Below are 25,679 nucleotides of genomic sequence, written 5' to 3' on the forward strand. Positions count from 1 at the left end.
GTTTCCCCTATATCCATCCCCTTCCTAACTTCTTCTGTTTCTGTCAAGGGTGCCAGTATCCCCCACTCATCCTCCACTCTTCATCCATATTTAATCAATTAAGAGCGGCATAAGAAAATGTTGATTTCCTCTTGTTAGTTCTATTTGGGGTTCAGGCCATTTCTCCTGGTTGGGAGGTTATTTGGATGGCTGAAACCTGTCCCATGGGATGTTACATTCCTGGGATAAAAAGGAAAAAAGAATCACGGCTTCCCAAACTAATTTAATTTGCATGATTTGTGGAAGGATCTCAGCTGGCTTCAGCCCTGTGGCATGGAGATCTCCCTTGCCAACTATCCCATGGCAAACTCTGTACCTTGCAATTCTGTTGTTGTTCAGTGGTATCCAATTCTTCGTGACCCATTGGGGGTTTTCTTGGCAAAGATACTGGAGAGGTTTGCCATTTCCTTCTCCAGCTCCTTTTACAGATGAGGGAATTGAGGCAAACGGGGTGAAATGATTTGCTCAGGGCCACAGATTTGAACTCAGGTCTTCCCAACTCCAAGTCTAACAGTCCATCCACTGTGCCACCTAACTGCACTCATCATATACCTCAGGTTGAAGTCAATCCCTGTCTTACCAAACTTCCAGTTGAAGAAGAGGTCTTGAGTGCCATTAGGCTTCTCTCATGCAACAAAACACCTGGTGCTGACTCTATTACAGCTGAAATTTATAAGGCGGGGGTCCACTGCTCACACTAAAGCTCACTGAAATCTTCCAGATTGTTTGGCAAGAGGAGATTATTCCCCAGCAGTTGAAAGATGCCTCAACTGACCATCTCTATAAAGGAAAAAAAAATAGATTGTGTTGGACAATCAAAGAGGTGTCTCTCTCTTAGCCATTGCTGGCAAGTGCCTTGTCAGAGTCCTCCTTAATAGGCTGATCCTTCACCTGGAAGATGGTCATCTACCCAAGAGCCAGTGTGGCATCAGAAGGGGCATGTTTACACGAGTTTTGGATAAGAAAGGATGTTCTAGTACTTTCCCAGTAACCAACAGAGTGAAACAGGGCTGTGGGCTTGCTCTGTGCTTTTTAGCATGATGTTCTGAGCAATGTCAGATGCCTTCAAAGAGGATGAATAAAGCATCAAGGTCAGCTACTGCACTGATGGTAACTTACTTAATTTGAAAAGGCTGCAAGCCAAGGATAACATGAAGGGAGGGTGTAGCTGCAAGCACCCCAAGGGTCCTCAGGGTTTGCTGCCACCACAGGTTCTTGGATCTGCTTTGTTAAAGGAAAGCAACTCAAAATGGGTTAATAAGCTTACTTTAATCAGTCAGATATGTATCGTTTACCTCATTCAGGGGAAAAAGGTCAGCACCCTAAACTTCAGAATATACAGACAGTATTATCAAGACAGAAACAGATCTAGTAGACAGATTTCCTAACTTCCAACCATTACATCCTTACCCAGTCAACATCTGGGTTTCAACATCTGGGTTTTTTCAAAGGGGGGGGGGCCCTTTGGACAACGGCTTCCCAGAATCCACATCAAATCACAGAACACTTCTCAAAGTGAGCCCCAAAACAATGCTACACATCAGGGCTTATATAGCCTTCTCCTGGCTCAGAGAATGTAACAACCTTATTGACTCACTGGCCAATCAAGAAGTATCTACTGAAAAACAAGCCTTCCACCCCAGGCTCCAGGTGCACTTTAGCCTAGGGGCAGGGAAGATCTTACAAATTTACATTCCCATTACAGAGGGTTGTTACATAACTTTTTGTTTGCAGATGATTGTACACTCAATGCAGCCTCTGAAGCTGAGATGCAAGAATAGGGATCGATTCTCTGCTACTTGTGCTTATTTTGGCCTGACAATTAACACCAGGAAAACAGAAGTTCTCTACCAGTCAGCACCACACCAGCCATAAGAGGAACCACTGGTTACTGCAAACGGAGAAATTTTGAATGGTGTGAATAAGTCCACTCACCTTGGCAGCATCCTTTCTAAGGATGTGCACATAGATGATGAGGCTGATGCATGCATTGCTAGACCCAGCTCAGTTATTTGGGAGGTTCCTAAGGAAAATTTGGGAGAAAAGAGGTACTAGGCTGCCTACCAAACCGAAGACTGATAGAGCTGTTGTGCTGACGTCATTGTTATACGCCCATGAAACCATGCCAGAAAACGGAATCACTTCCATTTGAATTATCCCAGGAAGATGCTGAAGATCACCTGGCAGGATAAGGTACCAGACACTGAAGTCCTTTTTTGAGCTGAATTGCCAGGCATTCAGACTCTACTGCAAAGGGCACAACTCTAATGGGCTGGCCACATGGTTCAAATGCCAAATGTATGTTTGCCTAAAAAACTCCTTTACAGAGAACACACACAAGGCAAGTGCTCACACAGACAAGGACACTTTCAAGATCTTTCTGAAGAACTTTGGAATGAACTGGGAGACATGGGAGACAGGATTGTCCAGCATGGTGTGCCCATATCAAAGAAGGCACTATGCTCTATGAGCAAAGCAGAACTGTAGCAGCTCAAAAGAAACATGAGATGTGCAAATTTAGAGATGTCTCCACTTCTAATGTTCATATGGACCATTTGTGCCCAATCTGTGGTAGAGCCTTCCAAGTTCATATCGGTCTGATCAGTCGTAGTTGGACACACTGTACCTTGACCCAACAAAGTTACACCACTTTGGTCCTCTTTGAAAAGGAAAGACAACAGCCAACCAACCATTTAATTTTATGTCCTAAGAGGATAAACAAAGTTGCCGTACTATCAAAAATTATTTCTCCATCTCTCTGACAATTGGAAATTATATGATTTATTAGACCTCTAATCAGGGTTCAGAGTAATTTTCTGAGCTCTGAACCTGTGCTTAAGCGTAATAAAGCCTAGGTTTTAACCTCTGAAATCCCTGCATTGTGACGGGGTTATTCAGCAGCAGTACCTATAACATATACTCAATGGCAATAATTTTCCCATAATACAAGTTTGGTCATTTCTGACTCTACAGTATATCTCTCAGCCATCCCCTCCTCTCCACTCAGTCACCACTCCAGTTTAGACCCTAATCACCTCTCCCTTGTACTGTTGTAATAGACTCTTGATGGGACTCCAGGCTTCCACCCTCTCATCTCCAATCTATCATCCGAAATAGCTGCCAAAATAAGCTTCCTTAAACTCAAGTCTAATCTTTAGAGGCTCCCTCTTGTCACCAAGTTAAAACAGACAGTTCAATTTGTCATTCAAAGCCTTCCACAGTCTGACTCCCATCCATATCTTCAGATTTATTTCATGTTATACCCCTTCATGAATTTACCATTCCCCAAACTCAGCCTCCTAGCTCCCATCTCCCATCTCTCTGCATTTGCGGGCCCTCTTACACAACCAGGCTAGCATACTCCCAATGTTCTTCCAACTTCCAACTCATTTCCATTTCTTAGGATCCTAAGCTTCCCTTAAGCCTTAACTCAGAAACTACCTCCTCAGGAAATCTTTCCTGATATCCCTAGTGGGTGTGGTTCTTTATCTTCTCAGCTTATATGATATATTGTAGAACTATATTGTCTAGAGGTGACCAGGTGCTGTAATGGATAGAGAAAGAGCACTGGAGACGAGACCTGACTTCCAATCTTGCCCACATGCTTACTAGCTGTAAGTAGCTGCCTCCTAGCTGTAAGTAGTTACTTACAAGAGACAAATCCCTTCACCTCTCCTGACTCCAGTTTCCACACCTATAAAATAGAACAAATGATAGTAGCAGCCTCTCAGTATTGTGGTGAGAATAAATGAGACAGTACTAGTAAAGTACCTTGCAAACCTTAAAGGCTATATAAATACTAGCTATTGTTATAATTGTTGAATCAATCTGTTTAATAGAATGTAAGCCCTGTGAGGACTTGGACTGGTTTGTTAATTTTTAAAGCTGTATTTGTATGCCAAGTATACTGTGTCTTGCACATAGCAGACAATAAATACTTGTTGAATTGGACTGATTTGGGGATGAAGAACAATTAACAATAAAGCCCTCTAGGATTTTCCTATTAGCTGTCAAAGACAGGTCCTACTTCCTCAAGACAGCCTGTCTGACTCTTGCCAAGAAAAAACAAAGAAAAGATCGTGAGAACGAGAGAGAGCTTCACTCTTCTCAGGGGCTTGCCAAAAGTAAGCTAACTTTCTCTTAGACGGAAGAGCTTCCTGACTTTTACTCGTTAAACCCAAGTCTGACCACATACATCACTCTTCTTCTCCAGAATCTTTAGTGGACTGCAAGTCCTTTGTTTTCAGGATGAGGTTGAGAGAATTAAAAGAGGGGCGGTTAGGTGGCAGGGTTAATAGAGCACTGGCTCTGGAGTCAGGAGGACCTGAGTTCAAATCCAGCCTCAGACACTTAACACACTTACTAGCTATCTGACTTTGGGCAAGTCACTTAACCCCAATTGCCCTCCAAAAAGCAAAAAAAAAAAAAAAAAGAGAGAGAGAGAGAGAGAGTATTAAAAGAACTGAAACTTTATCAGGATGCCTTTCCAAATCTTCATTTTCCTCATCACTTTTCAGAACTCTCCCAAGTCTTTCCAGAGTCTTGTCATTTTTGCCAGTCTCTCAGTTTATCTGTCTGTCTTCTCTCCAGCTGAAAACTGAAGATTCTCTGTTGCTACTCTTCCTCACCAAAGTCACCATGTTAGAGTGAAGACGCATGCAACGTCTGTTTGCCATCTGTCCTGAGCATGTGGCTGAGCATGTGTACACATAATCAGGTTGAACATGATCATCATTTTGGGGACTAGACCCATTACTGCATCAATGTGGGAAGCCCCAATGAGGGACAAGGCAGACTGACAGCTGCTCTGTAGTTCAGGGGGTTAGATCAGAGTTCTGATCAGAGTTCTTGGCTGGAAGGGAGTTTAGAGGCTCTATAATCCAAATTCCCCTTCCTCTCCCCTTCATATGGTGAAAAAGTTGGGAGAATACGGAGCAGACCTAGGGAAAGTGCATGGTGTCTTGGGTATTTCCTCAAAATGGTGGTTCCAAAAGGAACTCACCAATTAAAGGAGAAAGCTGCAGGCACAGCAGGATCTTCCAGGGTGAGAAGGTTGCTTGGTTATGATAGAGTAGTATAGACAATCAGAAGAAGAACTGGGACAGTGACCAAGAAGTGAACAACACCATAAATGGCCTTTTCAAAAGAGATATAGAACAATTGATTTTTTTTTGGAGGGCAATTGGGGTTAAGCGACTTGCCCAAGGTCACACGGCTAGTAAGTATGTCAAGGGTCTGAAGTCGGATTTGAACTCGGGTCCTCCTGACTCCACGGCCGGTGCCCTATTCACTGTGCAACCCAGCCGCCCCTAGAACAGTAGTTATTGAGGATAGAAAGGTCAGGTGAGTGATTTGGGGTGTTTTTTTTTTTCAGAATAACAGTGACATAGCTATGTTTATAGACAGTAGAAAATAAGCCAGTAAAGGAGAGATCGAGTGAGGATGGAAAAGGGGGCAATCTGATGAAGGAGATGAGATGAAATGAGATCACTTGAACAACTAGAAGGGTTACCTTTAGTAAGGGCTAAGGCTACCACTTCATGTGAGATAGGGGTGAAGGAGGAGAAAGTGACAGAAGGTGCCTGAATCATAAGAGATGGGGAAGAGGGGAGAATAGGGAGTTGAAGAGCAATGGCCTCAATTTTTCCCACAAAATATGAGGCAAGATTCTCAGCTGAGAGAGTGGGGGCAGAGAGAACTATGGGAGATTTGAGGAAGGATGAAAAGACTTGGAAGAGTTGCTGTGGAGAGTGGAAGAGTGAGCTGATAAGAAAGGTATGGCAGGATTGCTTAGCAGTAGTGAGGGCCCAGTAGAGTTTATGTAACATAAATTTGCAAAGGACCAAGTCAGAATAGTTGCAGGCTTTTCTCCACCTTTGTTCAGTATCATGTGTGAATGAGTAAAGTTAATGAATGGTGGGAGTAATCCAAAGGAGAGGCTTGGTTGGGTGTCATCAGGGATGTGATAAAGGGGCTAAGGGATTCAAGGGAAGATGACACTGTAGAGTTGAATGATTCACCAAGACGTTAAGATGAGGAGAAGAAGAGAGAGAATTTAGTACAAGGCAGATGGCCTGGGAGACAACTGAGGGGGTTAAAAAGATTTTACAGTGTAGATGAAGAGTGAGTTTATGTAAGGGAAGGCAGATGGAAAGGTGAAAAGCCAATAGATTGTGGTCAGATAAGGTCTTTAACATGGAGGGGTACATTTGTGGATGATGGCAAGATCAAGGGTGTGGCCATCTTTGTGCATAGCTGAGGGACCAATGATATATATGGTCAATGTAGGGAGGAAAGGGGAGGAGTGTAACACTCCCTCCAGATCCACATTCTCCTACCCCACTTGCTGCCCTCTGGGATAGATATGATCTGCCTCTTCAAGGTGCTCCTAAGCTTGGACCCCTCCACTAATTCACTGATTCACCAATGGACCACATGATTCTAGATTGATACATCTGTCTCCTCAGTAAGTACCACCACCTCTGGCAGAGTTGTTGATTCAGTTGTTAGTGGGACCTTGGAATGTCTTTGATGGATCTTCCAGTCCCACCAGCTGCCTGGGCACTCCCATCTCAGAATGCTCATTCAGCTAAGATCAGGAAAGAGAGGCACCAGGGGTTCAGGGACACACAGCAGCCAGGTGGGAGACGGGGAAGTCTCCCCCCGCCTCCCACCCAGCAGCTCTCAGCAGTCTTCCTCACTCAGAAAACAACAAAGAAAAGAAAGGCAAACTTTTCCACCCAAAACTGCTACATGCACACTCAGTTCTAGATCAGCCTCTCCATTATCAGTTCTTCATATTTCTCAGTCATCTAGAAGACCCTTCACCACTCCACAGTAACAGCCAGCCACTCGTGATCAGAAGGACGATCACCAGGCCTCCCATGGCCAATCAAAAGTGGACAAAGAAGACTGCACATAGTCTAATGTGAGGGTTAGGGCACTGCCATCACACAGCTCCAGAAGCAAGTTCACCCTAAGCTTCTACACACTTGCCTGCTATTTCAGGGAAGGAAAAGTGTTCCAAGGATTATCACATATATTCAGGGTCCTTAGTGAAATACAACATTTGACCCATCTTCAGACAAGATTGATTGTCTCTGACAAATGAATTGCTTTCAAGTACTTCTAAAAACTAACTCTAATGAGGTGATGGGAGGTGAATAGTCTTGGGTTGTCTGTTAACTAGATTCTGTATGGTCCTTGACTCCACACACCCTGAAGCCTTGTTTAGACAGACAGTGTGGAGAGGAAGAAAGAGTGACTGACCTGCAATCAGGAAGACCCAGCCTCAAATTCTCCCTCTAACACTTAACTGTGGTTACATGACCTTGGGCAAAGTATTTAACCTAAGCCTTGGGACCTTCAATATCACTCTCTTCCTGAATCATAGAGGCAAGAACAAGAGAGAGTGCCCTAGAAGCAGCACGACTTTTACAAGGAACAGCTGGGACGATTTGACGCCTTCCAGCTATTTAATCCTTCTTCTGTCGGAGCCTCAGTGTCCCTATTTGCACGAAGGAGCTATTGGATGAAAGGACGCGGGCCCAGCTCCCGGGAGCGTCACACGTGGCTTGTGCGGCTGCGTCTCGCTCCTCCAGTCGCTAGCGGGCGCAGGCGGCGAGCCAAGGCGAAGGCACTCGGAGGGGCGGCCGCTCTCGGTGGCGTCCGCCGTCAGGCCATGCGACGTCACGCCGTCACGTCGGCCCGTGGGCGCGGGGCGGGGCACGCTGGGCGGGTCTGTGCGCGGCCGCTGCGACGACGACGGCGGCGGTGCTAGGGGCGGCAGCGGCGGGACTGAGCGGCGGCGGCGGCGGCGGCGGAGCGGGAGCCCCGGCACAGCGGCGGCGGCGGGAGCGGCGCCCGAGCCCGGCGCGCACCTAGTCATCATGCCCACGGTGGAGGAGCTTTACCGTAACTACGGCATTCTCGCCGACGCCACGGAGCAAGTGGGGCAGGTGAGCGAGCGGGCCCGGCCGGGCCGCGGGAGCAGGCCGCGGCGGCTGCTTCTCGGGTTTGAACGCCGCCTCTGCCTCTGCTCCCCCATGAGACCTTGCGCGGGTCTCTCCTCGGCGGGCCTCAGTTTCTGCATCTGTAAAACCCTTCCGGCGCTCTTCCCGGAGCCTCGGGCTCCCCGTCTGGGGAAAGTCGTTAAGCTCCGTGGGCCTCGCCTCCCATGGGCGCACCCCTGCTGCTCGGGCGGCCGGCTAATGCAGTTATCCTCGGTTTCCCACTCTGTAAGGCGCGGCCCTGGGCTTCGGTTTCCCTCCCGGTACCAGTCCGAGGCCTCTCTCTTCGCCTGGGCCTGGCGCTGATCCATCGATGGGCCGACTGCTCCGTCCTTTCCCGGTTCCCCCCGCGACCCTGCTCAGCTCGGGATCTTCCCTGTTTCGGGCCAGGCCGGGCCCTCTGCGGGCAGGACCTTTTGGGGCCTGCGTGTGCGTGCGGCTGTGCCCCCGGGTGCTGGCAGCCGCGTCCGGCCTTCCCCGCGTGGGTGGCTCTGGCCGCCCGTGGCGGAGCGGACGTGGCCCCCTCCCGGGGCCTCCGAGGCCACCGCTCTTTCCGCGGCAAGACGCGGTCGGGGCCGCAGTAGAGGCTGTGCCCCCTCCCGGGTCGCAGCGTGGAGCTGCTCCGCTCGGCCCCGGGGTGCGCCATCGATTCCGGCCCTGCGGGCACTGACGGGAGCCCGTGACGGGGCGGGCTGGGCCTGACAGACGCCGCCGGCGTTCGTCCTGTCGCTTCCCGGGTTGTGCCCTGGCCCCCGGGGCCGGACCGCGGCCGGATCGCTACTGCCCACCACCCCCAGGCCGGCGCTGCGGCTGCCAAGGGCCCGACCCGGGGTCTGGGTCTCAGGAAGTACTTTCAGAAAAGGGGGACGCCTTTTCTTTAAATATTCGGGGTTTATTTTTAGTCAACCATGGGTGGAAATGTGCCCATTTCTGGTTTGAGTTTAAAACTCCATTTTGCTTTTTTCAAATTAACTGTTTTTAATTAATTAATAATTCAAATTAACTAATTTTCAAATTAATCTCTAACAAGTCTCAGGCGTTTATTAAGCTCTTGCTGTTTTCCGAGCTATTTGGGGCCGCTGGGTGAGGAAGTAGATAGTTCTGGGCCTGAGGTCAGGAGTTCAGAGGCGGCCTCAGGCACTTGCAAGGCTCTTACTGCCGTTTGCCTCAGTTTCCTCGTTTGTGAAACGAGCTGGAGAAGGACCTGGCAGATCATTCCAGCGTCTGCCAAGCAAAGCTCAGATGGGGTCACAGCGTTGGACACTGCTGAACAGTAGCAGATTGCCAGGGCTGCAAAGGAAGGCAAAAACAAAAAAGGGTAATGATAAGTATCTGTTGTTTATAGGACAGTGCTGGACGAGAATCAAAAATTTTAAGGTGCCAAATTTCTGTCCTTGAATAAAAGGGAAAGAGAGCTTACAGAGGGTTGGGTGAATATGGTGCTGGAGACAGGAGGACCAGCGGTGTGACCCTGGGCATTTTCCCTCAGCCTCAGTTTCCTTATCTGTAAGTAAGGGAGTTAGACTCGATGGCCTCTAAGGCACTTTCAAGCCCCAATTCTATGATCCTGGGCACTCAGCCTTGAATTGTTTGTGCTAATGGAAAGGAGGCTTGCCGATTTGATGATGAAATGCTTTGTGCCTGTGTGTGGTTTTACCTTCTTGATTATTTTGCTTCAGCTGAAAAAAGTTTATTTTTCCTTGAATACAGACCACCCAGAGGTGGTGAATATGTGAAGTGGAAAGAGAAACTAACCTAGGATTAATTTTTTGTGAATTAATTACTGAGGGTTGTTCTTGTGGCATCTCTATCTGTAAAACTACAAATTATTTTCTATAAAGTGTTGAATATAGCTCTCAGCACACAGTCATCCAGTTCTGAGTAAATAAATGTTCTCTGCTCAGTATCCTCATGACCACCCTGGTGCCCCAAATATGAAGTAACAGTTTTAGGTTATTGAGAGACCTTGTCACAATGAAGTGACTTTCCTTAAGTTTAAGTAATGGAGTTTTAAGGAAGTAGATACCATGATACTGAGATATAACCATGAGACAGGATTTTCTCCTGTTACTTCTCTAGAAGTAATAGGGAGACAGTATACACACATAAGAAGTGATCACGGAGTTTCTGTTTATTACCCTGAAATTGTGGGAAGTCTTTTGACCAAATGAGGAAGAGGGCAGAGCCAGGTTAATGAAGGAAGTACCAGTCATCCTTTTCATTTATCGCAGAAGGAAAATAACCATGCCTTTGATATCCATCCTTCCTCCTCTAGGACCTTGCTTCCACTATCATTCTTTTTTGATTATCTTCAGCTTATCCCTCTATTCCATTCTTCCCCATCTGCCTGCAGAATTGACAAAGGTTCCCTTCACCCTTCTACTCACCTCTCTGTCCTCTCCTCTTTACCAACAAACTTAGGGAAAAGTAGTCTTCTAATAACCATTACCTCACTTTTTTACCTCTAGTCTCTTTAAACTTTTACACAGACTTAAATCCACATCATTACTGAGACTTGCCTCAAAAGTCAACGGTGACTTTCTTATTGGCTAACAGAATGGTCTTTTTGTTCTCATCCACCTTGACATCTGCAACATTTAATGTGAATGACCACTCCTTAACTGCCTTTTCCTGTAGCTTCAAGATATCAGACTCCTGGTTCTAACAGCTTTCTCTCTAGTTCATTTCACTCTTTTTGGCCTCTGAAAGGCTATGTTTTCCAAGATTTGACCCACAGGTCTTATGGCTTTTCCCTGTGTTTTGTTCTGTGACACCTTGTTTCCCCTGTGGCTTCATCTGTCACTTCCTCCCAGATAATTCTCAAGACTGTGTATTCAGTGCTAATCTTTCTTCGTCTCTTTTTTTTTTTTTTAAAGCAATCAGGGTTAAGTAACTTGTTCAAGGTTACACGGCCAGTTATTTCTGGGTATGGTGCTGAGTATCTGAGTCCGGATTCGATCCCCAGGTCAGTCCAACACTGGAGCTGGTGCTTTTTACTGGCTGAGCCACCTGGCCACCCCTTTTCTTCATCTTTCTGGAGCATACAGGACACTTGTCCCTGAGGTCCTTCCTGGCAGCAGAGTCAGCATAAAGCATGGTTGGAGCATATACCTCTTGGGCAAGGTGTTTCTCATATATAATTTGAGGAGATTATCCTCACTGATTTCTAAAGCCAATTCTAGCCCTGGATTCTTTGAAATATCCAAAACTGAGTTTCTTGTTCTAACTTAACCTTTTTTGCGTTTGGCAAGATCACTGATCCCATTTTGCTTGTTTAAAGTCTCAGGGTTTTCATTCACCCTTCCTTTTCTTTCACCTACCTTAGTCAGTTATTAATTTCTATTTATTCCCCCTTCACAATATCTCTGTTCTCTTCTAGCACACGTCCAGACATTCAGTAATCTCTGCCTGAACTCTCTTGTGTTAGCCTCCTGAAATAAAAAGTTTTCTCCCTTCCACTTCCTCCCTAGTCTAGCACATTGTATGTGCTGTTGTTGAACTATTGCACATTTCTAATGATGTCCTTGCTCTGCTTTAAACTCTCTGGCCTACCAAGTAGAGTTTTCAGCCTGGCTTTCAAAACTTTCTCATGGGCACCTCTTATCTTTCCAGTCTTAGCTCTCTATCACTTCTCTTGATGTAATCTTTGCTCCAGTCAAACTGGATCATTCCTTCCCCCTTACATAGGCCTTGTTTTCCCATTTATGTCTTTGTGCATTTTCTCTATTCCTGAAATCAAACCCACCCTCCCTGTGCCCCTGAATTCCTAGCCAATTTTTTAAAGACAACAAACACAGCCTATTTCATACAACCTTTTCTGCATCCTTGTTCCCAGGCCTTTAATGACAGGGAATTCTTTGAATATATCAACTCACCTTTCCTTCCCAATCTCCTGAATTTGGAAAGGACTATTAGGGGCAGGTGGCAGGAGGGTATTCTTGGGAGTCCCATCCACAAAGAATTTGTATTTTGTATGATACTCCCACCCAAGGTAGCTTACCCACTTGTAAGTACATGACCCTCTGTCCAAGGGAACTTAATTATAGAACAGAAAAGTAGGTGGGGTGGTCAGTCCTTCTGGGGATTCCAAAGCAGGCCGCTGACCAGAAGCCTGTCTCCAGAGAGAAAGGAGGAGTGTCCATTAAGAATGACCCATCTGAGTCAGCCGTCTCAGTTATAAAAAAGTGGCTTCTGATGTATGGGTGCCATCCCTACTGGATCCCCAATTTTTTTATTCCAGATATTTTTGTGTGTGGTAGAACAAAATTTTATAATTAAAAGAACAAAAAGAGAAGATTATTGAGAGTGTTGGGTAATTTGAAGGAACATAACGAAAGGGGAATTTTCTTAGTTATAATTTTAAAACATAAAGAGGTAATTATAAAACTTTTATATTAGGGAAGAACTGAGAAAGTAGTTTAGTGGAACTGAATAGAGATCTCCAAAATGTTAATAGATACAAAAGGTTCCTATTTGAGAAACAGGTGGATGTTTAAGAGAAGGGAATGAAATCCTAATTCAGCAAATAAGGATGGTAAACAGTGGAGAGTAGTAAGATGAGAAATAAGCTTAGGTGTCTCATAGTATATATACCACAATAAATTCCCCCTGGACTTGAACATTAAATATTTTTGAAGTTCAAATAATAAAATTTATTTTATTGTTGAATGGATAGTCAGTTTTTATTTATCAACTAAATTCCTTTTAGTGAGAAAGCAATAGATTTGGCTGTTTAAAAGAAAAACTACTGGGGCGGCTAGGTGGCACAGTGAGTAAGGGGGGCCCCAGAGTCGGGAGGACCCTGGATGGGTTCCGGCCTCAGATACTTAACACCCACACACAAAAAAACTGACTGTAACCTTGGGCAAGTTACTTAACCCCAATTGCTTTAAAAAAAAATAAAAAAGAAAAACTACTCAACCAAAAGATTATCAAAATAAGAAAAGTCCATTATAAAAATTTAACATTCATTTTCTACAAGTAATTGATACAAATTCATAAGGACAGTGCCTGGTCACCAGTAGACACATAATGAAAGGCTAAGAATAATAGAAATTGTAAATAGATACAGTTATGAAACAATTTTCTTTAAAAGCAATGAAAATTATTAAACCAGTGTTGAAGTGGTAATCTCATACCCATCAAAATGGCAGGAAATAACTGAAAAATGATAACTAAGCCTTTCAGTATCTCTGGAGACTTTCTCATGCTAAAAGTTGTGAAGAAGGGGTTAACCTGTAGTGGTTCAGGGCGTTTCTTCCCTCAGGAATTGTCTCTACCCATAGAAATACAAGTAAAAGCTCAGCCCCAATAGAACCACACATCCATGTGGATATGAATCAATACATAGAAATAAGTAAGGGAGTTAGAGAGGAAGTACTGTGTAAGTTGTGATTCATTTGTTAGATTTTTTTTTCCTTTTAAGACTTTGTAAATATAAGATCATACGGTAGTTTTTGTTATACTATGCTCATAATATTTTTTAAAGGAAGAAGCTTCCCCCCTCAGACTTTTAAACATCCATCCAAAATGTAAATTTTCTAGTCAGAATATCCTTATATCTATCTTAAGTTTTTCTATTATTTAGTAAAAATCTGTTAGATCTGTTGTCATTCCAACCCTAATTTTTCCTATTAATTTTTTCTTCATTTGCTCTAGAGGATGAAGGAGTTTGGAAATGTAGTGATAATTCATTAGTCATCTTTTTGTAAGCATTTAAAAAAAATTTTTTTTTGTAAAATTGAGCCAGAAAAACTCATAGCTTACACTGACAAATGCAACTCCTGAGTAATTTGTAAAAAAAAAAAAAAAACACCTTAGTTTTGTGTGAATTGCAAAGTGAATTTTTCCTTCATTATAAGAAAGAAAATGGTAACTCAGCAGCATCTGGATTATCCACATGTTTGCTTTAGTGCATTGCTGAAGTAATTCATTGGGTGGAATCAGGCTCCTTTCTTACAGCACCTTGGACACAAAATACAGTCCATTCATCCTAACATTTGATGATTCATGAACTACTTTTAAAATTTGGTTGTATTTTGGAAATCACTACTCTGACTAATCACTGGAACAGTGTAGCTTCGTCACTTCATCACCATGGAGGTCTGGAAAGTCCTTTCTTTTGTGGTAGGTAGAGTCCTGAATCAGCTTGTTTGGATGAAGCATTTACTCTGATACTCTAAGGATTTTCTTAGGGCTTCACTCAGTTGTTCAGTTGATTTGTGAGGGGAAAGAGCATAAATATAGTTAATTTATCAAATGTTAAAAGTGATTTACAGTTTGTGAAAGAGGCGCTTCATTTATTTGAATATCTGAAATGTATTCATCAAACTGGAAGAAGAAAAGGCAAAAAGCAGGCCATGCTTTAGCTGTGAGCACGTTTCTGCAGTTACCTTCCCTTTGCCACTGACTCCCTTTGAAGCTCTCCAGAAAGCATCCCTTTGGGTGTGCTTCCTGCTTTGTCAAGCACAGATAATATCTACCTCGTGAAGGTATTGTGAGAAGTCATGCCTGTAAAGATCTTTGAGATCTGTAGATCAAAGAGAACAGTCACAACATTTTGTTGGGTTGGTTCTTCAAGAAGCTAGATGAAACACAGTTATTTACACCACCATCAACAATACACATGAATCTACCTGAGAATTGTACAGAGAAAGACTGACTTGTATCCTGGCTTATTAAGAACACAACTGCCTATAGAAAACCCATTAGCAACATCTTTTGAATTATTTTCTGTTTATCTTCATAACTGACCCTTATAAATGCAGATATAACAACTTTTGTTCCAGTCTCTTTATAAAGAAGTAAAATACTATTTGTTGTCAAAATGATTTAATCTCTTTAGCTTCATTGTTTGAATATCACAGCTGAAATTATCCATAGAATCCTTGCCTTCCAGTGATAGCCTGTGGATAGTCGTGGTAGACTTACCTTATGTCTGTTGTTGTATACTACTTCATTTTGTTAGCATCTAGGATCTTAATTAGGTTAAAAGGCTGTGTGTGGTTAAAGCTTATATTTGTTTTTTCTGGTTCCTTTTGCTATTAATTTCAAAATTTCATGTTTTAAATAAAATTTCTGTGCAAAGGGTTTAGGTTAGACCTAAGGAAGAACTTTGGAGCAATAATGATCATTACACAGTTTGATGGTTCACTAAAGAAGATTATAGGATTTCCTTTTCTGGGTGGAAAACTTAGAGTGACCTGAAGTTGGCAAGAAAAACTCTAGGAAGTAAAAGAAGTTTTCAAACCAGTTGATCACAAAAGGAAATTCAAAGACAGATAGGCTCACTCTTGGGGAAGGGAGGATGAGAAGACAGAATTAGAGCTGGTCTGTCTGTTCTCCCCTTCTCTTTTCTCTGCCAAGAAGTATGATGGAAAAACTGGAAGTACAGAATAAAAATGGCTGCAGTTCAGGTTACTGTACTCAGCATCCTAGAATTCTGAAAAAAATGGCAGATAAGATTGATGAACCATTGTCATTGATCTTTGAAAAATGGTAGAGAATTGTAGAAAGTATCACAGGATCAGAGGAGAACAAAGGTCCCAGTTTTCAAGAAAGAGAATAGTCTTCGAACTCTAAGCTAATCAGCTTCACTTTCAATTTGGCCAATATTCCAGGGCATAATATCCAGGACAGTTACTGAATATCTAGAAGAAGAAATGTGGTCACAGAGAGCCAGCAAAGTTTTACCAAGAGCACCATACCAGACTACCTTCCTTTCCTTTTTTGGCATAATTACCTGACTAGTAGGTCTCCACAGTGCTCTAGAGAGAATTTGCCTAGAGTTTAGCAAAACATTTGACAAGATCTCACATGTCATTCTTTCAGGGAAGATAGAGGAGTTTGGACTAGCTGATAGTACAGTTTCCTGAGTTTAAAACCAGTTGAATGCCCAGAGCAAAGTGTAGTCATTAGTTGTTCCAGATCAACTTGGAAGATATCCAGTGGCATTCCCCACAAAATTTTGTGCTTTGTTCTGTATTATTTCACATTGATAAAGGTATGGGGGAGGGAAGGGAGGGGCAGATCCAAGATGGCAGAGTAAAAGCACAAACTTGGCGAGAACTCCCGCTCCAATCACTTCCAATACATGTAAAAAACTGACTCTAAACAAACTTTAGAGCTCCAGAACCCACAAAGAGACAGAGAGAAACAAATATCATGCTGAAGGCAGCCTAGCAGGTGGATAGGAAAGATCTATCCCACTGAGCTGGGAGCTGAGCTCAAGTCCCACAGGAGCTGTGTGGTTTTGTCCCCAGGGAGTGAATCACCAGTAGCTGTGGTGGTTTCCAGACTTAACCCATAAATGCCAAAAACAAAGTAAAAGGTCAGTGTGGAACTCTGTTGGAATGGGGGGAGGGGGAGACAGAAGAGCCTGGTCTGGCCCCTGCCCCCTGGGGGAGAGCAGTGGCAGAGGTGAGGCTACCTCAGGAGTTCCTGGCCTACAGATAGCAGGGGAACCAAGTGACCATTCAGAGGGTAATCGCTCTTGTTTTAACCTGCATCACGGTCTTGGGTGGTGGTCCTGGGGTGTGTGCCTGTGAGCCAGAGCTTATGGGGGCTGTAGAGAGGGCACCCTCCTAATAGCTCTGGAAGCAGAGTTTTACCGTGGTAAAGAGCTCAAAAGTTAGGTAATTGGCTGGCAGTATAAGCGAGCAGAGCACAAACAGACCATAGAATCCTTTTTTGGGGACAGAAAGGATCAAGGCATGGAGCGAGAGGAAGACAGCAAAGTCAGAACTCCTGCATCAAAAGCCTCCAAGAAAAATATGAATTGGTTACAGGCCATGGAGTAGCTCAAGAAAGATTTTTAAAATCAAGTAAGAGAAGTGGAGGAAAAATTGTTAAGAGAAATGAGAATGATACAAGAAAATCATGAAAAGTGAGTCAACAGCCTGCTAAAGGAGACCCAAAAATACACTGAAGAAAACACCTTAAAAAAAAAGATAAAGGTATAGGTGGCATGCTTACCAAATTTACAGATACATATTAGAGTCTTGTGCTGCAATGGATCAAAGCTCTCTTGTTCTCATTTTACAGATGAAGACCCTGAATCCTAGAGAGTTGTTAAGTGACTTGCCCGTGGCCAAGTTAAAATCAGGTCTGGAACTTAGCTTGTCAGACCCCAAATACAGCCTCTTTCCCATTGTGCTATGCTACATTAGATGATGCCTTAGACCTGCAGGGCTTCTTAAATTTTTTTCCACACACCGCTTTAGCACTTCTTAAACTGTGGGTCTGGACCCCACATGGGATTTTAGGAGTTTGAGGCTCTGCTAGACAACACAAAGCCAGCAATGACACCCCTCAGATTTGTTTGCCAAGTCAGGATTGAGAAATGGCTTTCAGGCTCTAGAACATTTGGATAATTCAGATAAATAATTTAATACAGTAGGTCATCTCAGGTTTTACCAAAATAAACCACAAATAGTTAAAGGAAAAAAATGAGAAAACTTTCAAAAATTAGAGCTGTCCCAAAATAGAACGAGTTGCATGTGTAAATAGTAAGTTCCTTAGGTTAAAGATCCATAAGCAGAGGTTGACTGACCACACATCAGGTATAGTGTAGACAGTATTCTTGTTCAAGTACTGGTTAGACTGTGCAGTCTCTTCCTTAGCTAAAATTTTTGGGGATTTAAAGTGCATCTCTCAGGGGTGGCTAGGTGGTGCAGGGAATAGAGCACCAGCCCTGGAGTCAGGAGGACCTGAGTTCAAATGTGGCCTCAGACACTTAACACTTATTAGCCATGTGACCTTGGGCAAGTCACTTAACCCCAATTGCCCTACCTTCTCCCTCCAAAAAAAAAAAGCAAAAAAAATTCATATTCTTGTGAAATTAAGAGGTGAGAGAAGAATATAATGAGAGGAGATGAGGAGAGACAAAATGGGGTAAATTATCTAATATAGAAGAGGCAAGGGAAAACTGTTAGAATGGAGGGGAAGAATAGGAAGGCAAAAGGGAATGAGTCAACCTTATTTTCATTGAATTTGGCTTAGGGAGGGAATGACGTACACACTAAATAGGGTATCTCACCCTACAGGAGAGTAGGGGGGAGGGGAATGAGAGGGGGGATAATGTAAAGGAGGGCAGACTGGGGGGGGAGTTGAAAGTACCCACTTTTGAAAAGGGACAGGATCAAAGTAGAGAATAGAACAAGTGGGGGGTGGGATAGGAAGGAGAGAAATAGTCTTTTACAATATATCCACTATGAAATGTTTTGCATAGCTATACATGTACAACCTATATTGAATTGCTTATCTTCCCGGTAAGGGTGGGTGACAAGGGAGGAAGGGAATGAATCTGGAATTCAAAGCTTTAAAATCAAATGTTTAACATACACACACACACATATGTATAGACTATTATTAATATTATTTTACATGTAACTGGAAAATAAGATATACAGGCATTGGGGCATAGAGATCTACCATGCCCTACTGAAAGTCAGAGGGGGTTAGGGGAATATATGGGAGAGAGCAGATTGGGGGAGGGGATATTCAATGGGATCGCTGTTTTTGGGTGGTGGGTAGAAAAAATGGGGAGAAAATTTGTAACTCAAAATCTTGTGGAAATCAGTGATGTAAATTAAAAAATAAAAGAAGCATAAAAAAAAGTTCATCCCTCTAAGAGGAAAATTAAAAGGAAATGAAATGTGGGCTCTTTTTGTGGGGTCTTATATAACCATTAGTTTTGATACATCATTTCACTGACTACATCACATGAGAATTTGATTCTTGGTGGTCATTGTTGTTTCCATCTTTTGAAATGAATGAATTTGTGAAAAAGCATTGATCTACAACTGAGTATGTGTCAAGTACTTAGGACACAAGTGAAACAGGCCCTGCTCTAGGAGCGAGTGCATGCCCTAACTAGGGGAGAATATATAAAAGGAAGATCAGCTGCAGAGCAGATGAAAGAAGTGTGAAGGATGCCAAGGGCCAGGGTCTTCGATTATATGAGGAGGTCAGATGATAGTAGCAGGGGACTTGGTAAGACTTGATACTCTTGCTTCTCTTTGGAAGGAGTGGAATTGCCAACACCAGTCTCATCTAAGCTCTGTGTAGTCAGTTTAGCTGCTTAGGAAAAATAGAGAGGGTGCCCCCAACTAGTGGTCAGTCTTTCTGTTGCTTAGATGATTCACTTGGTTCATGGGACATCAGGACTGGAAGGAGGGAAAGCTTGCTCCCAGGGGGGGTAAGTCTTCCAAACATCCTTTAAGTTGCTTGATTTCAGAATGACCTCATTCATATCCATTTTGATTTTTGTGCATTTGCAGGTGTGAATTTCATGACATTCCTTGAGGTGATTGGGTCTATCTGGATCATGTAGCCAAATTAGGGATGATAATTATGACACTCAAAATAGTTGGGAATGTTTCTACTCCTAATTAATAAATTAATTTGATCTTTTTTCAACTTAATTTGAGGGGACCTAGCCCCTAAAATGGGGATTCTTGTGGATTTTGCTCATTTAAAGAAAAAATTCATAGAATAGTCATACTATTTCCTCACACTGTAAAATTCCTATACAGTAAAGGTTCAGTCTTGATGCAGTTGTATACTCATCCATCTCCTAATCAGCAATGTCATTTTTCTGTATTTTTTTTTCAGCACAAGGATGCCTATCAGGTGATCTTAGATGGTGTGAAAGGAGGCACGAAGGAAAAAAGATTAGCAGCACAATTTATTCCAAAATTCTTCAAGCATTTCCCAGAATTGGCTGATTCTGCTATTAATGCACAGCTAGATCTCTGTGAAGATGAAGATGTGTCAGTAAGTATTTTATCAGAAACTTTTTAGGAGGCCTAAAGATGGCATTTACTTAAAATTCTCCCAACAGATTTTCTGTAATTGTCACTTTAATGGGTATATTGAGCTTCAGAAGTGCACTGGGAAGTCAGACATGATTTCCATACTTTAACCAGCAGGCTTTATTACTCTTATGAAAAGATAATTAGCTCTTTAGTTCATTTTGCTAGGTAATAACAGAAATAACTCACATTCCTATAGCACTTTTTAAGTTTTTCAAAGCAGTTTCTTTAAAGCAACCCTGTGAGGTGGGTGGTACAATATTTTATCCTCCCTCTTTTACAGATAAGGAAATTAGAGTTCAGAGATGTTAAAGGAATTGCCCAAATTAAACGAGCTAATCTAAAATGTGGACCAAGATCCTTGGCTCCTTTGCTTGGCCCATGATGGCAGGCTGCTGCTGATAGATACATGCACAGCATAGAGCAGGATGTAGGATGTTGTAAATTCTGTATATCTGGTAGTTGGGATTTGTCACATGTTGTGTGTCTATTTGATTTGGTACTTTAAGAATCCATGACTTCATCAGTCTGACTTTTCCTTCTACCAGTACACAGTCTTTCTGTGACCTAATCTTTGAGATAGGATATGGCTGATAAGTTCAGCACCCTATGACCATCCTGGTGAGTCCACCCAAACTTAGCTAGTCTAGTTTTGAGGTGATGGGAACATAGGCCACCAAACCTGTACTTAAAGGCTTTCCTCCCTAGTTGGAGCTGACAGAACTTGCTCCACTGAAAACTTTCTGAAAATCCTTCACCTTAGAAGGAGGTATCAGATGAGGACTTTAGGGAAGAGGTCACTATGCTTGTCAGCTTTTAAGTTTAATAAGTCCTCCCAAAGCTAATTTATAAGAGAAAAAAATTGTCACCATTTGCCTTTTCTGCAGTCCTCTTTATAACATATATTTGACCTTTGATTCTAGAAAACTTTACCATTGGACTTTAGGCAGGTCCTGCCTGTTAGATTGAAAAGGCTTTTGAATGCAGGCCCATCAAGCAATGGCCTCACTTTTTTTGGAGGGCCAACTCAGTTCACCTCATTAACATTTCTTACCAGAAGGCTCACCACCAAATGAGGTTTTGTTTTTGGGTTGTTTTTGGGGTTTTTTTGAGCCACAAGACCTCATAAAGACTGCTTTAGCACTGTTTTTCACAGTCAAAAGTGCCCATACTGATTCGACCAAAGATCCTTAGAGTGAGTACCTAGTAAACCTAGTAATAGGCAAGGTAAAGGATTGTTTTTTTATGCCCTTGTAATTCTTAGAACAAGTTACAAGGCTCTCCTCACACAGATTCCTAAGGAAATGAGGAGCTGCTTAGACTCCAGATGAAACTAATGAGTCATCCGCATTAGGTACTGCCTAATGGGCCTAAGAGAGTTTGGATCGGGGTGTTTTTGTTTGGCTTTTGGCTTTTTGATGAATCATTTGGAATTATTAATTCATATAACCTTCCAACCCCTGGGGAGTCAGTTTGCTGAGCAGCAGCAGCTTTGTCTTCTCAGATCCCACAGTCTGCAGTTCACCTTTTGTTGTGTTACTTTCCTTCTCTGAAAATCTTCCTTTTGGAAGCCTTTCAGTCACCAAATGCCAGCAGATTTCTGAAACTACGAGGGACACCCGTGTGTTTCGCCTCTGAGACTTGTCACAGTGGCATTACCTTTTCTCTGTGGTTCAGATTGTTTACCTGTTGTGGTGCACCATATATAGATTGTATAAGATCTCTACATAATCTAAGATTATTTAGGATGAATGATTTCTTTTTGCATAAGAATAAATTTTAAAATGATAAATTTGTGTTACTTTTTCTTCCATTAACAAAAGATTAGACGACAAGCAATTAAAGAATTGCCCCAGTTTGCTACTGGAGAGAACCTTCCCCGAGTGGCGGACATTCTGACTCAGCTTTTGCAGACAGGTGGGATCTCAGGTCCTCTTTTTACCTTTATAAGTCTGCTATCTTAAAGGCAAGGTCTGGGTAGCTAATAATCAGGGCTGGGCAGGAGCTAGCTTGGAGCTGTAGGTTTTCAGTGTGAGCATTTTACATTTTGGAAACCAGCAAAGGCTACAAATCAGGGTTGGATTTATTGTTGTTGTTTAGACTTAAGAAAGATAGAGAAAATAGGTATCAGATTAGGCGTAAAATTTAGTGTTTAGTGTGCAGGTTTTCTTCTACTTGGAGAACCAGTCACGAAACACTTATCAGCACCCCACTACGAAGAGCCCTGTCCATGTCAGACAGTGAGTCCTCTGTTCATCCCCGAGGGGGCTTGATTGGAGGTGTCTGGTGGCCCGACCTAACTTCTGCTTGTGTTTGCGTCTAGCGCTTGCCTGTAGTTTTTCATTGTTTCTTTAGCAAGACTTGAACTATACAAAGCCTTAAGGACATAGAGTGCTCTTCATTTCTTCCCATGACTCTTGTCCATGATAAACATTTCAGTGCTGACCACATGCCGGGAGCTGTGCTGAGCAGTAGGAAGAAGAAGACAAGAAATGAAATAGTCCCTACCCGCAGGGAACTTGCGTTCTGTTGAGGAAGACTCTGTGCACATATATGCAAAATAGAAAGTCATGGGCTGGGGGATTAGGAAAGGCCTCGTGTGCCATGTGACAGTTTGAGCTGACCTTTAAAGAGTTGGGGGAGTGAGAGGAGCCGATGCCAGGGCTGAGCACAGTCTGTTTACAGGCAGAGATGAGAGATGGAGTATTGGAGATGAGGAACAAGAAGACCAGTTGGAGTAACCTGGAAGTTTTCATAGCTAGTCCACACCTGCCTCTCACTAAATTAGCCAGCACTGCTGTTTGGGCAGCGAGTCATGTATATGAGGAGGCTGCACAGATAGGTTGGAGCCAATCTGTAAAAAGTTTTAAAAGCCAAAAAGAGGATTTTCTGTTTGATCATAGGGGTAGTAGCCATTGTAGTTTATTGAGTAAGAGACTAGCATAGGGGTGGGGAACCTGCAGCCTTGAGGCCACATGTGGCTTTCTAGGTCCTTGGCTGTGGCCTTTTGACTTGAGTTCAAGTTTTACAGAGCAAATCCTGTTTTTAAGGGTATTTGTTCTGTGAAGTTTGGATTCAGTCAAAGGGCCATACTTGACAACCTAGAGGGCCACATGTGGCCTCAAGGCCACAGGTTCCCCACCTCTGGACTAGCATAAGCAAGATCTGTATTTAAGGAATGTCACTTTGGCATCTATAGGGAGAGGAGTTTGGGGAGGCAAGAGATTTGAGGGGAAGGAAAGACCAAATACAGTAGTCTGAGAGAGGTTGAAGGCCTGGATAAGCACGGTGGTCCTAGGAGTAGAGAGAAGGTAACTGATAGGAGATATGGTTTATAAATAGAATGGAATAGATTTGGCACCTTATTGGATATGTGGGGTGAAGGAGAGAGAAGAACCACTGACTCTGAGGCTGCAACCCTGGGTGGCTAGAAGAATGGTGGTGCCTTTAAGCATAATAGGGGTTGATTTGGGAGTTGTTTGAGACGGATTCCAGTTGACAGTTTGTGACAGGACATTAGCTCAGGTGGGAGATAAGGGCTGGATGTAGAGACCTGAGAGATATCTGCATAGAGAAAATAATTAAACTCATACCTTTCTAGAAAAGATTGTGTTTCATGAAAATCAGAAATGAAACAGGCTTGCTTTTTGAGGTTTGGGTTTTGTTTTGGTTTTTTTTGCTTGGTTTTTATCTTTTTTTTTTTTTTTTTTAACTTTGTGTGACTTCTTCTCCAGATGATTCTGCAGAATTCAACCTGGTGAACAATGCCCTGCTGAGTATATTTAAGATGGATGCAAAAGGTAACAGACCAAATTCTAAGTTGAGAATTACCTTCTTTTTTAATAGAGAGGAGTATGTGTTTAATGTATGATTCTCAAAGGTATGATTCTTGTAGGGATTAAGAAGATGATCTACAATTTAGTATTGTTCTCCAAAACAAGATTTTATCTCCAAGTTTATAGAAATTCTGATATTTACTTTTTTAAACTATTTAGTTGCATAGTTGATTTTTATATATTGATAAAGCCATCAGAAATGATGACAGAGATGGAAAGAATTCAAAGTTTTCCTTATTAGCAGTTTGTCATAAAACTTTTTTATCCCCCTTTTTTTGTTTTTTTGGAGGCAGTTTAGGGGTAAGTGACTTGCCCAGGTCACACGGCTAGTTTTTGTGTTCAGTGTCTGAGGGCAAATTTGAACTCAGGTCCTTCTGGCTCCAGGGCCAGTGCTCTACTCACTGTGCCACCTAGCCGCCCCTTTATCCACTTTCAAGAAACATAATATATAAGCCATCTTTAGGAAAAAGATGGTTTAAATAGAGTATGGGGAGTACCTGAAAACTCACAAGTACTTTACATGTTCACATGTACAACACAGGTCCAGCTTTCCCATACCAGAACTCATTCTGAGCTAGGATTTATTGGGGATAGTTTGTTGGCACTTGGTGGATTCAGGAGCAGACACTCTGTGTCTCTTGTGGGGATGCTTTGAAGTGCATTTTGTTTTGCTTCGATTTATCTCAGACAGTATGGCATTGTTGGCATTGCTTCGGTTAATCTTTTTTGTGTGTTTTCAGGGACATTGGGCGGCTTATTCAGCCAAATTCTTCAAGGGGAAGACATTGTCCGAGAACGTGCAATCAAATTCCTTTCCACAAAACTGAAGACTTTGCCAGATGAAGTGTTAACAAAGGAAGTAGAAGAACTCATATTAACTGAGTCTAAGAAGGTAAGTGCTGATCCTTTCTTGACCTAACCTGTGAACCTGTAAGATCTGTGTTCTTTGAAGTAGTTGGTGGCGGTATTTTCAGTTTTCACCAAGAGTGTCAATGTCTTTTCTTATTTAGTGACTTGGTGTCTCACTTGGCTGATGATTTTTTGATTGAATGGTACTCTAATTAAGTACTTTCAAATATTATTCTTAAAGGCACATTGTAAACATTCATTTTCACTTCAAAGCATCCCTTTCATTTTTTTTTACAGCACAGTCATTTCCCAGATATGCCCTCCCTGACAGAGCCTTCCCTTTTCACATTGAATAGCAAATTAAATGGTACTGGCCCAGTGACTGCATTTGAGAGCCTGTGCAGTGTCTGTCTGCCCACATACATGTGGAGAACATTCTGTGATTATTCAGGTGTTAGAGGCCCCCTCCAGAGAATGACTTAACTTTGGCTTTCCTCAGAAGGTGCTATTCTGTGTCTTACTTTGTACGTATCAGAACACTCCCCTTGTTTTCCACTCCATTGAAATGGTGCCCCATAAACCAGAGCAATGCTTCTCTTCAGCAGAGGAAGCCAGACCAGATGGAGCAGTAGCTTCCCTGGCCTGATGATCCTGTACTGGGAGTCTGGCCCTGTGCTGACCTTTCTTCTTGGTGACATTGCATGCTCCTACTGAAATGACTTCTGTACGGTTCCAGTAGCAAGTGATACTGGCATCGAATTTAGCTGCTATGTGTTACATATGCCATATTCTGGATTTTTTTAATTTCTTAAAGGTCCTTGAAGATGTGACAGGTGAAGAATTTGTTCTCTTCATGAAGATACTCTCTGGGTTAAAAAGCTTGCAGACAGTCAGTGGCAGGCAGCAGCTTGTGGAGTTAGTGGCTGAACAAGCTGATTTAGAGCAGACTTTCAACCCAGGCGATCCAGACTGCGTGGACAGACTTTTACAGTGCACGAGGCAGGCGGTCCCACTCTTCTCTGTAAGTCCTTCTTCATTTTTCTCTTAATTAATTGAAGTCATGCACAAAGATAGACAGAAATACATGTAGAGGAAAAATTAGGATTGTTCTGTTTGGGCCCTGGGTTGCAAAA

At 42.9% G+C, this 25,679-nt stretch overlaps 1 protein-coding gene across 3 annotated transcripts in view; it reads left to right on the top strand.

Moving 5' to 3' along the window:
• The first annotated feature begins 7,839 nt into the window (after positions 1 to 7,839).
• API5 (apoptosis inhibitor 5) overlaps positions 7,840 to 25,679 on the top strand; it is a 35,862-nt gene continuing 18,022 nt past the window's right edge. For all 3 annotated transcript variants that reach the window (XM_069091450.1, XM_069091451.1, XM_069091452.1), the window contains exons 1-6: positions 7,840 to 7,997; positions 19,662 to 19,823; positions 21,685 to 21,778; positions 23,596 to 23,661; positions 24,438 to 24,589; positions 25,361 to 25,567. In XM_069091450.1, the coding sequence (XP_068947551.1) occupies positions 7,929 to 7,997; positions 19,662 to 19,823; positions 21,685 to 21,778; positions 23,596 to 23,661; positions 24,438 to 24,589; positions 25,361 to 25,567 (750 nt within the window). In that variant the 5' untranslated portion in view covers positions 7,840 to 7,928. The remainder of the gene's footprint in view (positions 7,998 to 19,661; positions 19,824 to 21,684; positions 21,779 to 23,595; positions 23,662 to 24,437; positions 24,590 to 25,360; positions 25,568 to 25,679) is intronic.

The sequence above is a fragment of the Petaurus breviceps genome, unplaced genomic scaffold (genome assembly GCF_028583685.1).
Source record: "Petaurus breviceps papuanus isolate PSGF00001 unplaced genomic scaffold, PetGlider_PUasm1.0 188, whole genome shotgun sequence".
NCBI classification, from domain to species: Eukaryota; Metazoa; Chordata; class Mammalia; order Diprotodontia; family Petauridae; genus Petaurus; species Petaurus breviceps.